Source organism: Anolis sagrei, chromosome 1 (assembly GCF_037176765.1).
Source record: "Anolis sagrei isolate rAnoSag1 chromosome 1, rAnoSag1.mat, whole genome shotgun sequence".
Lineage (NCBI taxonomy): Eukaryota > Metazoa > Chordata > Lepidosauria > Squamata > Dactyloidae > Anolis > Anolis sagrei.
In genome coordinates, this window is record NC_090021.1 from 285,449,278 (window position 1) to 285,465,858 (window position 16,581).

The 16,581-nt window shown below is 40.9% G+C and overlaps 1 protein-coding gene across 3 annotated transcripts in view; it reads left to right on the forward strand.

The window, feature by feature from the left end:
* The window catches only part of RGS6 (regulator of G protein signaling 6), a 282,343-nt gene that overhangs the window by 165,895 nt on the left and 99,867 nt on the right, over positions 1-16,581 (forward strand). For all 3 annotated transcript variants that reach the window (XM_060761517.2, XM_060761526.2, XM_060761535.2), the window contains exon 3: positions 2,221-2,320. In XM_060761517.2, the coding sequence (XP_060617500.2) occupies positions 2,221-2,320 (100 nt within the window). The remainder of the gene's footprint in view (positions 1-2,220; positions 2,321-16,581) is intronic.

Consider the following 16,581-nt stretch of genomic DNA (forward strand, 5'->3'; position numbering starts at 1 on the left):
CATTATTATCTGTTAAATGCTTTTATATTGATTTTAATTACTTATGTTTTTAGACAGGATATTTTATAGAATGCTTTAAAATGTTTTTAATTATGATAATTGAGGGGTTAGAATATTTAATTTTCATTTCTGTTTTAAATCACCTTCATTCCTATGTTTAGTGAAAGGCATGAGATAGATAGGTAGATAGACCATAAAGAGATCCCTTAAGTTAAGTTGAGTTCCCAACAATGTTTCCTCAAATTATATTGGTTATAAAATGACACTTGTTGATATACTATTTTGATCTTGGCATCCATGATGTTGCTTAAGACTATAAATATGCCAGATTTCAAAGTGACATGATCGCATTTGCAAGAAGTACATGTTTAAAATTGCTGAAAATTGACACATTTACCCTCTTTGTTTCCATTGTTTAGAAAGGCATATCATACACTTCTGTCAATTTTTGTGAAAATAACTGGTGTGTTTTATTCAGGCTTGTCAGGGAAGAAAATTCTTCTTTGCTTTGGTGAAGGGAAGTTGTTCAGGTTTTATATCCTGTTTTTCTAGATAAAAGGAAATGGTGGCACGTGGCCCTCAATATCCCCTAAGACCATTTGTATGGACCTTGTACTCCTACAAAACATTGTTGAAAAACGTTTTTTATTAAAAAACAAAACAAAATGCATTTTGATGCTTTCTAGATCCTACCAATATTGTAAGATTTATGTGGTCCATAAAGGCAATACTGGTAATGTAGATTTCTGTTTATTTTACTATCACATACAAAATAAATAAACCCTGGACCTTCCACCCTGGACCTTCCAAAAATATATAAACCCAATTTTCCTAATTTCCAACAGACCTCACAACCTCTGATGATGTCTGGCACAGATGCAGGCAAAACGTCAGGAGAGAATGCTTCTAGAACATGGCCATACAGCCCAAAAAACCTATAACAACCCAGTGATTCTGGCCATGAAAGCCTTTGACAATACAACTGGGAGATGTTCTCCAATGAAAAAACTCTTCTCTAACCCACCACTTTCTCCCTACCTCCAGTCCATGCTTCAAACCTGAGCATGTGATGAAAAGTGATCTGTCCAACCTGGACTGTAGAAAAAGCATTTCCTGCACAGGAAATAAGAGGCACCTGTAATTTATTTGCAAATCCATTTTGCACAAAAAAGAGTTTTGTGCAAAAACTTGAACAATGTACAGCACACCTCCAAAGTCTCAAATAACAAAATGTCTTTAGATGATTAATTCTTTTCAGTATGTCAAGACACTCTTCCTCATTAAGGATAAAAAACCTGAGTATTCTTTACAACCCTGAGCGAGAACAGGGTCTAATCAAGGTGGGAATTGTTGCATTTCCTAGACACTCCACTTCATCTATTCCATACGGATTTAAGCCCTAAACACAAAAAATATAATAATGTTAAAAAGAATAATCAATCTTAGCTTCTAGTTCCCTGGCTTGGTAGAGCTTGAGCTAATGTGTGATAGATTTATCTAGACTTTTTCTTTAAATTGCTGAATTAAAAAGCATGTGTTTATCTGAAACCTAACTCATTAGCTAGACTAAAAAATAGCCAGCACTATTTTTGAAGAAGTTGGTGTGAAAAATAAACTTTCCTAGGTGATAAGATTATAGCAGAGAAAATTACTACACAAATTGATTCGTCAAGGCTTCCAAGTGAAATGAACCAGCCAACAAAGTGCTCAGCTTTCCCAGGCATATGGATCCCTTTCACCTTGGTTTACAGGGCAAAATCAGTTATTTTTAACACAGCATCACAATAAAGCATCTCTCTTATCTCCCAAAGTTGGAATATAGTGAGAAGGAACAAGCAAGTTAGTCACATTTTCAGCTGGGAGTTTGTGAACCATCTTATCTCAGGAATGCTCAGCTGAAGGTGAAGAGTTCAGCTCTCACTATTTCTGCATTGTAACCCTTTCAAAACCCAGGCAGGCTGCTACATGGTGTCTGTCATACCTTTTGGCTTTTCACATGATCTCGCCCACATATAAAATCGTCATATTTCCTTTATACCTTCAACTCAGTTCCACTCTTTATTTCTTTGGACAAGATTCCTTGTAAAAAAATTGGATGTTTCTGAAGCATTAGTAGAAGTTTGCTAAGACCATAAATACGTTTTCATGTACTAGATCTATACAGTCACTTTTTTGGATTCCAAGACTAATTGTTCATTGTTGCTCTTTCTTGTTTCCCAGATAGAAGATATCATTACAAGGATGCAAGATGACAAAGCTGGTGGAGTGCCCATCCGAACAGTCAAGAGCTTCTTGACAAAAATCCCCAGTGTTGTCACAGGTATGTTGCTTAAACTCTAATTTCATTTTATTTTTTAATTTTCATTTTGTTTTCTGTACATGTGGCATGGCACTCTAATCTTATATCAAGATTTAAGCAATGGGTGGAGATGCAGAAGGATGTTAACAAGTCCTAGGAATGGATTTCCCTCAATTTTAGTAATGTTCCTTTGCCTTTCTAAAACTACCATGGCAGCTGCCACAGAAGGGTAAGTTGGTTATATGTGTGTTCTTCCCCTGAACTTCCTACATTAACAATAATACTGTCAAGAAAGGACACTCGAACAAATGCCAAGGGAACTCCACAGAATTAATTGAGGGACCCACCAAATATAACAGATCTGATCTTATTTGTTAAATGAAATAATGCACACATTGCCCTATAAAGAGCCTGCCCTGAAGGTCATTACATGTAAAGTAATCTCCTTTTTTCGCATTAGCTCATGGCATATCCTATACTTCTGTTTATGTATTGTTTAATCCTGTCAATTGTATAACGGCATTAAATATTTGCCTATATGTGTTCTGTATAAAGTTTGTACACCACTCTGAGTCCCCTGTGGGGTGCAAAGAGCGGAATAGAAATAATGTAAATAAATAAATAGTTAAACTGCGAGACTGTAGGCCTCCCAGCAAGATTTCAGTGGAATCCTAAGCCCTGGTTGACTGGCCATGAGGGACTCGTTCCAAGTAGTAAGGCAGGGCTGAGCTCTCCCAAATCTGAAAGACAACTCTCATGGAAAGCAGACATTTGTTTCAACATCTGACAGCTTCAGATTCCGTAGACTGTCACATGAGACAGGCAAACTGGCAAACCCTATTACACAATGCTGTATGCATTCTGCTACCAGTTTGCCTCCCTTTTGTGATTCTCCCTTCTAACACCACAACATTCCTGTCACCTACCTTGACGTGATAGGTCCCTTCCACCTCTGTGTTGGCATGCTGGCAGTAATGTGACATCGAAGGGTAGGATTTACCTTCTCTCCCCCTCTTCTTCCCACTATTCCCAATTGTCTCTTTTCTTTCTATTTTATCCATATCTTTGCCTTTTTGTTATTAATGCATTAGCAATTGTGCTAAAATTAAAAGTAAGGAACCACAGTAGTGCAGGAGTGAGAAGCATGTGTGGAAGCATGATTGCTGGACCACAGAATGGCAATTTGATACAATTGTGTTAGAGAGAAGTGTAATATCAAAGGTCCTTATCCCAGTATATGTCAGTTATCTTCAGTAATGTGACTGTATCAGAATAACAGATTGGTATGATAAAGTTCTGTTTCTGTGTTTTTTGAAAGCCTAACTGTAGCTTCTTTGCAAAGCAGGTCCATGGCATCAGAAAAAGTGTGAGCACTTAACCCATCCTACTCTCGCCCTGTTTCCCTTTTAGTGCCTCTTATTTCCTGTGCAGGAAATGCTTTTTCTACAGTCCAGGTTGGACAGATCAGTTTTCACCACAAGTGCAGGTTTGAAGCATGGGCTGGAGGTAGGGAGAAAGTGGTGGGTTAGAGAAGACTTTTTTCATTGGAGAACATCTCCCAGTTATGTTGTCACAGGCTTTCATGGCTAGAATCACTAGGCTATTGTAAGTTTTTTGAGCTATATGGCCATGTTCCAGAAGCATTCTCTCCTGCCGTTTTGCCTGCATCTATGGCAGGCATCCTCAGAGGTTGTGAGGTCTGTTGTTTTGTCAAAAAAGAACAAAGTTGAGGTTGAAGAGAGGTGGTATAGCAGAGCTTGGAAAAGTTTATTTTCATTTGACAAACACCTGGGAATTGTAGTTCATATAGTAACTTTTTCCAATTTTGTGATGAAATTGTGAAATGTATTGCTCTACCTGAGGTCCAAGAAAGGTTTAGGGCTTCCAAACATCTAAGCAAAATCCTGTATCTGAAATAGAGTTTCCCTGAGTAATCTCCAGTTTCACCCTCTTTCTCCTCATTCAAGAGGTGGAGAGTGCAAGACCTCAAGCAGATGCCAGGGTGCATATTACAATTATATCTCAGATAATTTCAGTCAGATGAGCTTAAGCACAACTACTTGGTTTCCAGCTAGACACACAAATCAAGACAGAAATCAGTTCCTGTAAGGCAAAGCAAAGCGAGTCAAAGTTCATGTTCTAGGTAGCACCATGGACAACTCCATCCTAGATAACTCACATTGGAGACTCATACAAGCAGACTTAGTGCTTAAGCAACTAAAGCTAAACAGGCTTCATCTTGGTCTGAGAAAAGAGTGCCATCTTCCTGAAAGTGCTCCTGAAGTGCTGAAGGTGCTAAGTGCTCCCAGAATCTAGTGAACATTGTCTACTGCATAAGCATTTGGAGAACCAGTAATCAGTGATTGGTGCCTTGGTGCGGCAAATATCTTCAGGACCTTATTCTAAATATTAAACATTTTAAACATTCAGTGTCTTGAATATTACTGAAATGCTGAGCCTGTTTGGAGGATAGTGTTCAGCACCTTACAAGTTTGAAATAAGATTCATTGCCCACCTTGCAAACCCCACTGATATGGAAATCTCTAGTTACTATTATTGCTGGTAGTATTTCCAAGATTGGTGCATGGTGGTGCTTGTTGTTTTCTGTTGTAAAAATATAAAGGAGTTAAGGGGAATGATGTCAGAGATGGCTGTGAACTTGTCAAAATCTGGGGTTAGAAAAAAATGGTACCAATGACCTACACTTTCCCAAATATAGTTTGCTGATGTATATTGTGATTTTATACCTGTTCAAGTAAAGCCCTGCCCATGAATGCTTACAGTGTGCAGAGATTCCACTAAAACTGAGGTGAATGAGTTTGCCACAAGTATGCAATTCTTTGTGCACTGGAGCAGCAAAGCTGCTGAATCAGAGTCTCTGCAATGTTGTTTGTCTAGCCATGCAGGCAAAGGATGTAAGAGAAGCACGAAGGTTCAGATTCTGTACATCTCCAGAGAACTGCAATAAGGAAGATTTCCAGTTCTCTTGAGACTTCCAAATGAGTCCAATAGCCTGCTGACAAACTTTATTTTAGCTGTAAATTCCCAGGGAAAAAACAACTGCTTCATATAATTGGGAAATGTTTCTCATCATTTCAGATGCTAAAGACACAAGTCAGGAAGGCTTAGTGCATATTTAGCTAAGAACTGGATTGCTGAGTTTTCTTTTTAATATTTATGGGTTTGCTTAAGCAGTAGAGCTAGTCATCTCTATTACTTAGGGGCAATGGATGAAACAATTGTTTTTAAGCTGATTATACTCATCCTGAAAACTAGCATTTTCATTCATCAAAGTACTAGTTGAAGCAGCCTTTCTAGACAATAAATATGCCAACTCAACTCATTTCTTGAATCATGAAACCCAGATTATTCTGTCCAGATTGTGCTTTTGTTGTGTCAGCAGAGTTTGTTGGCATTTCACAGTTGGATCCTGGTTGGTAATCATGGATTCAACCATTGTCTGTTGGTTCAAGTCTAATGACAAACTCTTGTTTGAACAAACTAAATGCAGCTGCCATGAAGATGGATGAGAACAGCAGGAGGGAAAATGACTGGAAGGGAACATGTCATGTGTTTTCGCTTTATCATGATAATGTCATTATATCTGAACTGTGCTTAATGTGTCATTTGACTACCAGGCTGCTCAGTTAAAGGAAGGGGCTTTCCTAAAACTCTACTTATTACTCAAACATAGGATGTTTTCCTGTTGTTTTTGTCATGCTTTTCTTTTCTTAAAAATACTTTATATTTCAGATTTTTTCACATAAAAAAGGAAAATGGGAGTCAGGTAAAAAGGAAAAAAAGAAGGGTTGGAGTAATGGAGTTATTGTTAGTAGGTTAACACTTTATGAATATCTAGTATGTTGCCAGGGAAGGGGGGGTGGGGTTGATGATTTTCTTGATCCTTGCAAATAGATGGGATGAATTCTCAATAGGATGCCTCATTCTTTGGATGCACCCTGGTGTAAAATCTACTGTAAAACCAGTGGATATGACTGGCTTTATGAGTGTTCAAAACAACTTCCATTGTACCTGTGGTGAAGAACACTATTCAGCAGATTTTCTGGAATCATTATGAAGGCGCCTTACACAAGTTCATAGATTATGTGGATTAGAACCTTCACATTGGCATCATGCTTACTTACTTACTTACTTACTTAGGCGATCCCTCGTTGGACGAGTAAGATGGTCTTCCATCATGGGTTTCCTTGTGGGTCCGCATGTGGCTGTGGAGCCCTATTCTTGCTCTGCATCTTCTTCCGCAGTGAGGGCATTGGTTTCCAGGTGGAAGGCGGTCCCGGTCGGGGTTGGCTTGACGCGCCTTCCTCCTGGCACGTTTGTCTCTTTCACCCTCCACTCGTGCCTCCTCAAATTCTGCAGCACTGCTGGTCACAGCTGACCTCCAGCTGGAGCGGTCAAGGGCCAGGGCCTCCCAGTTCTCAGTGTCTATGCCAGAGTTTTTAAGGTTGGCTTTGAGCCCATCTTTAAATCTCTTTTCCTGTCCACCAACATTCCGTTTTCCGTTCTTGAGTTCGGAGTAGAGCAACTGCTTTGGGAGACGGTGGTCAGGCATCCGGACAACATGGCCTGTCCAGCGGAGTTGATGTTGGAGGACCATCGCTTCAATGCTGGTGGTCTTTGCTTCTTCCAGCACGCTGACGTTTGTCCGCTTGTCTTCCCAGGAGATTTGCAGGATTTTCCGGAGGCAGCGCTGATGGAATCGTTCCAGGAGCTGCATGTGACGTCTGTAGACAGTCCATGTCTCACAGGCATATAGCAGGGTTGGGAGGACAATAGCTTTATAGACAAGCACCTTAGTATCCCTACGGATGTCCCGGTCCTCAAACACTCTCTGCTTCATTCGGGAAAATGCTGCACTTGCAGAGCTCAGGCGGTGTTGTATTTCGGCGTCGATGTTGACTTTGGTGGAGAGGTGGCTGCCAAGGTAGCGGAAATGGTCGACATTTTCTAATGTTACACCATTAAGCTGTATCTCTGGCATTGGAGAGGGGACGGCTGGTGACTGCTGGAACAGCACTTTGGTTTTCTCGATGTTCAGTGACAGGCCAAGCTTTGTGTATGCTTCTGCAAAGGTGTTGAGAGTGGCTTGTAGATCTTCTTCTGAATGCGCACAGACGACGTTGTCATCAGCGTACTGGAGTTCTATAACAGATGTTGTTGTGACCTTGGTTTTGGCTTTCAGTCTGCTGAGGTTAAATAGCTTGCCGTCTGTCCGATAGATTATTTCCACTCCGGTGGGAAGCTTCCCATCAACAAGGTGAAGTATCATGGCGATGAAGATGGAGAATAAAGTTGGGGCAATAACACATCCCTGTTTGACACCCGATTCCACCTTAAATGGGTCACTTTGGGAGCCATTGCTGTCCAAGACTGTTGCCATCATGTCATCGTGGAGGAGCCGCAGGATGTTCACAAATTTGCTTGGGCACCCGATTTTTTGGAGGATGGTCCAGAGAGCGCTGCGATTCACTGTGTCGAATGCCTTTGCAAGGTCGATGAATGCCATGTACAGAGGTTGGTTTTGTTCCCTGCATTTTTCTTGGAGCTGTCGTGCAGTGAAGATCATGTCCACAGTTCCTCTGGAGGGGCGGAAGCCGTTCTGGGATTCTGGGAGGGTGTCTTCTGAGAGGGGCAGAAGGCGGTTTGCAAGGATTCTTGCGAGGATCTTTCCAGCAGAGGTTAGAAGGGAGATACCTCGATAGTTTCCGCAGTCTGTTCTTTCCCCTTTTTTGAAGAGGGTGATGATGGTGGCATCCTTGAAGTCTGCTGGGATTTTCTCGGTCACCCACACTTTTTCTATGAGCTGGTGGAGTTGGTGTGTCAGCGCAGGTCCTCCCTCTTTAAAGATTTCAGCAGGGATCCCATCCGGTCCGCTGGCTTTGTTGTTCTTTTGTTGGCTGATGGCATTGCTGACTTCTTCCAAACTAGGCAGTGCTGCAAGCTCATCCCTGGTTTGTTGTTGCGGGATTTGTGAGAGGACCTCTTTGGCCACACTGGAGCTGCGGTTTAGGAGGCTTTGGTAGTGTTCTTTCCAACGTAGTGCAATTGACTTTTGGTCCTTCAGGAGTTTGGTTCCGTCTGATGAGCGTAGAGGCTGTATGCCATGGTTTCTTGGCCCATAGATGACCTTTGTGGCTTTGAAAAATCCTTGAGCATTATGGGTATCTGCCAGGTGTTGGATTTCTTCAGCCTTCTTTGTCCACCAGATGTTCTTGAGTTCTCTTGTCCTTCTTTGGACCTCAGCTTTTGCACTGGCGTAGATCTTTTTCTTAGCAGCACAGTTGATGTCTCTCTGCCATGTTTGGAAGGCTTTCCTTTTCTTGTCGATTAGCTGTTGGATCTCGATGTCATTTTCGTCAAACCAGTCTTGATGTTTCTTGGCTTGGTATCCAATAGTTTCTTCGCAGGCTTGGATGATGGAGGTCTTCAGTTTGTTCCAGTGTTCCTCAACATTTTCGGGGTGTACTGTGGGTAGATGGTCCTTGAGTGCTGTTTGGAGATGGGCTCGCCTGGAGGGCTCCTGAAGGGCTTGGGTGTTCATTTTGCGCCTTGTCTTTCTTCCTTGGAGTCTGCGCTTGGGGGCGATCTTGATAGCCATCGTGGATCGGATTAGCCTGTGGTCGGTCCAGCAGTCGTCAGCACCTGTCATGGCTCTTGTGAGGAGTACGTCACGGCGGTCTCTGGCACGTGTGATTACATAGTCTAAGAGGTGCCAGTGCTTTGACCGGGGGTGCTTCCATGATGTCTTGAACTTGTTTTTCTGGCGGAAGAGCGTGTTGGTGATGACAAGGTTGTGCTCCGCACATTTGGTGAGAAGCAGGATGCCATTTGAGTTGCTGTTTCCAACCCCGTCTTTTCCTATGGTGCCTGGCCACAGGTCGAAGTCTCGCCCGACTCTTGCATTGAAGTCCCCCAGGAGAATGATTTTGTCCTCCTTAGGTATCCCCGATAGGACGGTGTCCAGCTGACAGTAGAATTTCTCCTTGATGTCTTCATCAGCGTCTAGTGTTGGTGCATAGGCACTTATGATGGTTGCCCGTTGGTTTTTGGCAAGATCAACTCGGAGGGTGGAGAGGCGTTCGTTGATGCCAGTGGGTGCTTCGGACAGATGTTTCATCAGATCATTTCTTATAGCGAAGCCAACTCCGTGCATTCTTTGGTCTTCTTTGGGCAGTCCCTTCCAGAAGAAGGTGTAGCCTCCTTTTTCTTCTTTCAGCTGTCCCTCTCCTGCTCTCCGGGTCTCCTGAAGGGCTGCTATGTCGATGTTGAAGCGTCCCAGCTCCCTTGCGATGATGGCAGTTCTGCGTTCGGGGCGTTCACTGTCACTATTGTCCATCAGAGTCCGTACGTTCCACGTACCGAAGTTCATTTTTCTTTTTTGGCCGCAGGATGGTGACCCCACTGGACGCGGCAGTCCAGTCAGGGATAAGTGAGGCAGACTATGTTTAGGGCACCTTTTCTAGCCCCCTCCCCATGTGGGGTGAGCAGAGTGGGTCCTCAATATGGCTGCTCAGTCGCGGATACAGCTGCCGAACTACTCAACTGCCTCGGACCTTGAGGTAGAACGACTGAGTCCGTACCCACCGCCCATGTGCCAGTCTGTGACTAGGGGCTTCCAGATTTCACAGTCCTGCCCCCGTCGCCACTCGCTGATCGCCATGGGACTTTGGTTGGTTGGTTTTTATTTTCTTTGGAAGACGCCTGTGCGTGGGTTTTTTTAATGTGTGGAGGTCAGTGCACAGCTGAACAACACACAGTCTTCACAGATGAGGTTCCACTGGTGATGTAGTTTAACACAATGACCGTGGCTTCTCAGTCTGTTGCAGCCTTCTTCCGCCTTCGCAGCCGTTGTAACATGTGCCATGTTATCCTCCGCCTGCTCCGCCGTTGAGGTCTTTGGGTCTTCGGACTGTGCTTGGTCTGGGACCTCCCCCGCGGCCACTCCTGGGAGTGCACGACTCCAGTTTTTGTGCCCACAGGTTCATCGGAACACGCAAGCCCCCTCACCACGACAAGGTGACAGTCCATCGAGGGGGGGCATCATGCAGGCCCATATGATATGATAGAGATGCGAATCTATTCTTACCAATTTATTGCCATGTTGTAAATCATCCTCTCCCTATCTGTCATATTGCATCAGAGAACTGTCCTGCTTTTTGACAATTATAAAGTTGCAAAAGTAGATTTTGCAATGGCCTCTTTCAACCTGCTGCTTCCTGGATTTTTTTATTAACATCAAGTCTTAATAGCCTACAGGCAGAATCCTGTTTGAATGTCATGTAATTGTGACTTTCTCCAAGCTCACAAATGACTTTTGTTTCTGTGAACTTGTGTTCTTCTTTCTCCAAGCTTGAATAAAGAGATTTCCAGTGCCTCCATACAACCAGTGTCCAGGTGACAAAGCAGCTAGTGTTTGGGAAGATTATTTGTTTGTTTGTTTATTATATTTGTATGCTGCCCTTCTCAACCCTAAAGGGGATTCAGAGTGGTCTCATAGATAGGCAGTAATTCGATGCCATAAAAACATATATACAGTAAAATCATATATACATTAAAACTAGAGTTTAAAACATATAAAGATATAAACACATTATTAAAACTATGCAATCTGGAAACATAGTAAAAAAAGCCATTACAGTCATTATTGCACAAATTTTCCATCTTCACTTGTTGCGCTGCGTTATTGGACAGAGGCTTGGTCTCAGAGCCATGCTTTACTTGCTTTCTGAAGGTCAGGAGAGAAGGGGCTGACCTAATTTTGCTGGAGAGGGAATTCCACAGCCAAGGGGCCACCACTGAGAAAGCCCAGTCTCCTGTTCCCACTAACCGCACCTATGAAGGAGGCAGAACTGAGAGCAGGGCCTCTGGTCAATCATTGTTTTCTGAGTTAGTCAGTGAAATGTTAGAAGATCCCTTTCCATACCTAACCAAAACATAGTACACCTTTTCCCCAAAATGCTAGTAATAATCAAGCTTGTGCAGGGATGTGACTGATGGTGGTCAATCCTTATATTATGATCTCACAGAACTGTGTAGGAACAATTAAGTTAAGCTCTCCAGTTCTTGAAGTCTATGCTACCCAATAAAAATGCTTTTCTTTGATATTCATCCAAGGTCCATTAATATGTATAGTCTGACACAGTTAAATGTTCAAATTATTTCTGTTAATGTCTCCAGTTTTAGAGAGTTGAAGCCTAAAACTGCAGCACAGGAAATAAGGCAATGAAATTGTTCATTTTTTTCCTGCAAGTGTAGTTTTTGCAAGTAAAATTGATAAAATGGAATTGCTAGGTTCATTAAGAGTCTTCAGAATCAGCAAACATATATAATTTTATTAAACTCAGCCTGCACAAAATACATTAATTTTTTAAAAATGCAAATCACTATAATACATTCATTTGAAAACTGCAGTTCCAAACTGTTTCTAGACTTATCTGTGTCAGCATGTAAAAACATGTTAAGCACCAGCTCTTCTAATAGAATGGGTTGGGCATGGTGTAGTCAACTTGACAAGCCTCTTTTGTGACGAGTGGCTCCAATCCCCATGGGACTTAAGTATGATTGTCAACTGGAAAAATTCAGTTTTGACAATAGTGTAGAGGTGACTGGTGATGAAATTACTCTCATCATTTCTTTTTTTGATTTCATATTTTTAATATTGTTTGGAGGTGAAATTGCAATTTTTGATCCTGGTGTGACATCCATGAAACATTGGACTCTAGCTGTCCCTGGGTTAACTTCCCATGAAGCAGAAGTTGAACACTGGGATGTCTGTAATCTGAATGTCATTGATTAAGCAATGAGTTTGTAGGTCTATGGCCTACAAGACATCTTCTATCTTTGTGATTCTGTGATCTTATTAATGAAATGGATCTATAGTCATAGAGTTGATAGGGCTAGAATTAAGAGTTATCCATTCATATCTGAGGCAAAGAAACAAGAAACCCATTTATAGTGCAGTCCTATCTATGTGTATTCAGGAGAAAATCTAATTGAATTCGGTGGGTTTTACTATCAGAGAAGTAGGTATGGGATTGTAGCCTTAGACACAAATTGCATCTCCTTCACATAAATCATGTGTGAATAAATAAACCATGTGTGAATAAATCATCTTCCTAACTCCAAACATGAGTCTGATGGATATGACTTAACTGAGTTTCTATATATAGGGACAAAAAGGAAATGAGAAAGCAGGCAGTGGTATCTCATCCAAGATCAGATCAGTTGCAATAGCTCAAGATGTTCAAAATGTAACCCCTTAGGGAACAGATTCTGCGATCTTAAAATCCACAAGGCTTCTGGTTTCAATAACCTATTCCAACAGTGGCGCAGGAGCAGCATTTATCTAGTACATTTTCTATATATTCATCGCGCCTCATGTTAGGACTGTGTGCATGTTTTGCCCAAAGCCTGAATACTAGATCAGATCAACCTGAGTCAGATCAGGTTGGGATTTACACCTTCCCAAAGCATTCCATTGTTTTCCTGGTCTTTGTGAGGTAACAGACACTTCAAGGTGGCAGGAGGAAGCCTACAGAAGTCCTGGAAGTGCTTTAGCCCTTCCCCAGTGTAAGCCTGTTCGTAGTGTAGTAAATCCAAAATGATTTGAAAGTGCACAACAACAAAACAAACAACGAGATAGCTTGAATTGATAGTTTGACAAGTGTTTGACAAATTTTCTGACCATTCCAATTTTAACATTTGTGAGGAGGGTTTGTGTATAGTGTGACAGATGTTCTATATTTCTGTGTCTGTATGTGATGTCACTGGAGTTCTATATTTCTGTGTTTTACACTTTCCCCTATTGCTAAGCTTGCATAGCTTCCTCCATCCCTCAAATCAATTTGAAAAGACAGATGAGAGTTCTATGTGTGCATTATTTATATACTGGTTAGTCTTAGAAACATTTTTTCTCATTTTCCTTCTCCCTCTTCTTTTCTGGAGCTGTGTTTGTGCCTCCATGTGTGAATTTTGGTGTCATTAGCATACCAATAGCACTATACCCCATGCCACCAGATGATCTCTCCGGGTAGTTTCATGTAGGTTTTAACATCTTTGAAGTTTAATAACAGTGTTATTGTTCAGGAAAGTTTTAATATTTTTTGTAATTTATCCATTTTATCCCAACTCTTTGTCCATAGACACTGGTTCCACAAGGATGTGGGTTGCAGCAAGGAGAGTTGAAATAAGATGCTGTGTTGGTTGTAGACTTCAGATTTCAGATAAAATCTGTCAGAGATACAAAAACATCTTGAGTAAATTGGATGTTACTAAGTAAAACCACTTAAGCATTTCTAGAAATATTTCAGTGTAGATTCTTCTTTCTTCTGAGACAACTGTCAAAATATTGTCATCTCAGCTGGAAGGAAACTCTGTGTTTGTTAGAAGCTTTTCAGCAAGTGCATGGATGGCCTGCCTGGAAGACAGATCCTTATTGTGCAAAGCCGTTATAACACTATATTGCTATCACACTATGCATTATATTATAGAATCTTGTGGCTTATAGTATAGTGAGGCCCAAGAGCTCTCTGGCTGATAATTTTCAGTGCCCCTCCCAGGATACCATAGGATGTCACCATGCATATAACTGTTTGGTGTGCCATGTAGCATGGTTTGATAGTATAATTTTTCATTTAGTAAGTTTTAGAAAATGTATTATAAGCTGAAGAGTGGACACATCTACCAGGAGGTTGGAGAATGACTTCAGCTTCTGGTTGTCTACCCACTTAGACTAGGACTAACACCTTGATTACAACAGTAATTTCTTTAAAATATTCTAAAGACTACATATTTATTGATTCAGGGTCACCAACACTCATCATGGAAATATAGCCTCCAGTTTAGGAATTCAGAAGTGTACTGGGCAGCTGTCCTTGAGTGTCCTCAGCCAAATTCAGTGGTTGGTTGACTTGAAGGCACACAACAACTCCAGGCCAATTTCACAGTAGCTATTCTTTCAGTCCTTTTTACAATTACAGAGGTTGGCAAGGGGAAAGGGAATTATGGATTATGGATATTATATAAAGCAGGAAGGGGAAATTGTGGCCTTCTTAGATAGCTTTAGACTACAGCTGACATCATCCTGAGCATTGGTCATTATGACAATGGTTGATGGGGCTAGTGTCTCTGTGTCTCTCCCCGGCTATTTGTTGCTGCTGGAAGCCTCCGGGAGTTGTAATGTTGCATACAGAAGCATTTCCAAACCCTTTCCCCTAAACAAAACCAGAAGTGATCTGTGATTATGATCAGTTTCAGATTATGATGATTATGGGAGGCTAATTTTGCATATTTTCAATTATAATGTGGCCACAATAAACCCTCAAAACTGTAAATGTCATCCCCCACCCACCAAACTTCTACAGTTGTACAGTTCTGTTCTGCACATTGCTACTGCACTACATGTCCAGCACCTCTCACCTAAACAATGAAATAAAACTATTATAGTCCTCTCCAATCTCCATTTATTAACCCCAAATCATCAAAGTTCAAAGTATGTCCCTTATTAAATTGTATTTGTTTATTAAAATATTTGCATTTGACCCATATAAATAGATATCAGCACAGGATACAAAAGCAAAACAACAACTTGAAACAGAGTAAATTAGTGTAAAACATTGTAGACACTAGTGCATTATATATCTGAACACTGCGATCTTATCTGGCCCTTAAATGCATTCTTTGAATATAAAAAAATCCTCACAGATATCAACCAAAGCTAGATAAATGTTTAAAAGTTCCTGGGAGCTGTAAATGAGGCACATATGAGGATCTACTTGAAAATTCCCTGAGTTTCTTCACTAGTCTTTGGTCATACATCATGCCAAAAATGTGCTTTAGTATCATGAAAAAAAACTTGAGTGAGTCTGAGGTTTGTACACTGCTAACCACCATAGGGTTGTGATAAACTCTGAAGCCAACTATATTTGATTAGTGGTATGTCCAAACTAAGACAGATAGTCTTATTGAATGGATACAGACCATGCTCAAACCTTGTTGAAGTTGGACCACTCCCCCCCCCATAAATCCTAGTTTAGATTAACTACAATTAGACTGCTCCATGCAACTATGCCAGAGGAAGGGGTGAGAGGGGAGAGTGCATAAGCCTAAAGCTTATTTATTGAACGAGGCCACACTATATTGTTTGCATTAGCAGTACTCCTTAGCCGAAGTTCCAGTTGCCCCAATGAGCAGCACATACCAATTACTCATCCTTCATTGTATTCATTCTGCACTACATCCTTACCGACATCAGTAAGTATGGCTGTTTCAAGGTCTAGAGGTGCATTCTCCTTCTCTTCTGGGAGCAAATGAGGAGAAGACAATCAAACAGCAGAAGTTCAAGACTCCTGACCCTTCACAGAGATTCCAGTTTTTAAGATGGAAAATGAAACTGATAAATTAGCCCATGGAACACCTTTTTCGACTTCCTTTCCATGAAGGCAAACTAAAACCTGCTCTTTCGATGTGACACTTGGCTGATCTGTAGTGCCTAATTAGGCTGAACAAGGACTAATTCCCAACATCTCCCCATTCCCCCAAAGTGTTTCTTAGCAATTTGCTAAAGAAAAGAGTAGTTCAGAGAGTTCATTCTTCTTTGTCCAGCTACACAGCCAATTTAATCTAGAAAGGCTTCATTGGGTAGTACTCTCATAGCTGTGAGATGTAAAGAATCCTTACGATGAAATGTATGTCTTCTTATCTAGCTTTTTCATGTTTTAAAATATATTTCTTCTAGAATAACAGTAATAAGGTATATTTCTAGAATAATAATCACTACTATTATATTCTCATCCTCTTCTTTATGCCCCATTTATCCTTTAAGATTGGGACTCAAGAAGGCTTACAAATTAAAATGATTCCACCGTAATTAAAAACACAAATGTTAATATTAAAATAAAATCAAATTATTAAGAATATTAAAATAATCCAAAATGCACATTTAAAATGACAAAAATATATAATTTTAAAAACATTACAGCATTGTCTTAAAAGCCTTTTCTTTTTAATGAATTTCTGATCTGCCTAATAATAGTTTGCTATTGTTTCTTTGCACATACCACTACACAATTCTTCCATTTAGAGAACATGGCAACATAGTTCTACTCAACAAAAACACACATTTTCATGCATTGCACCTAACATTACAAATGGTGTGGGATCAGCTTTTTATCTTTTATCCACATAGAATCATAGAGTTGGAAGAAACCACAAGGGTCATCCAGTCGAACCCCCTGCCATGCAGGAAAAGCACAATCAAAGTA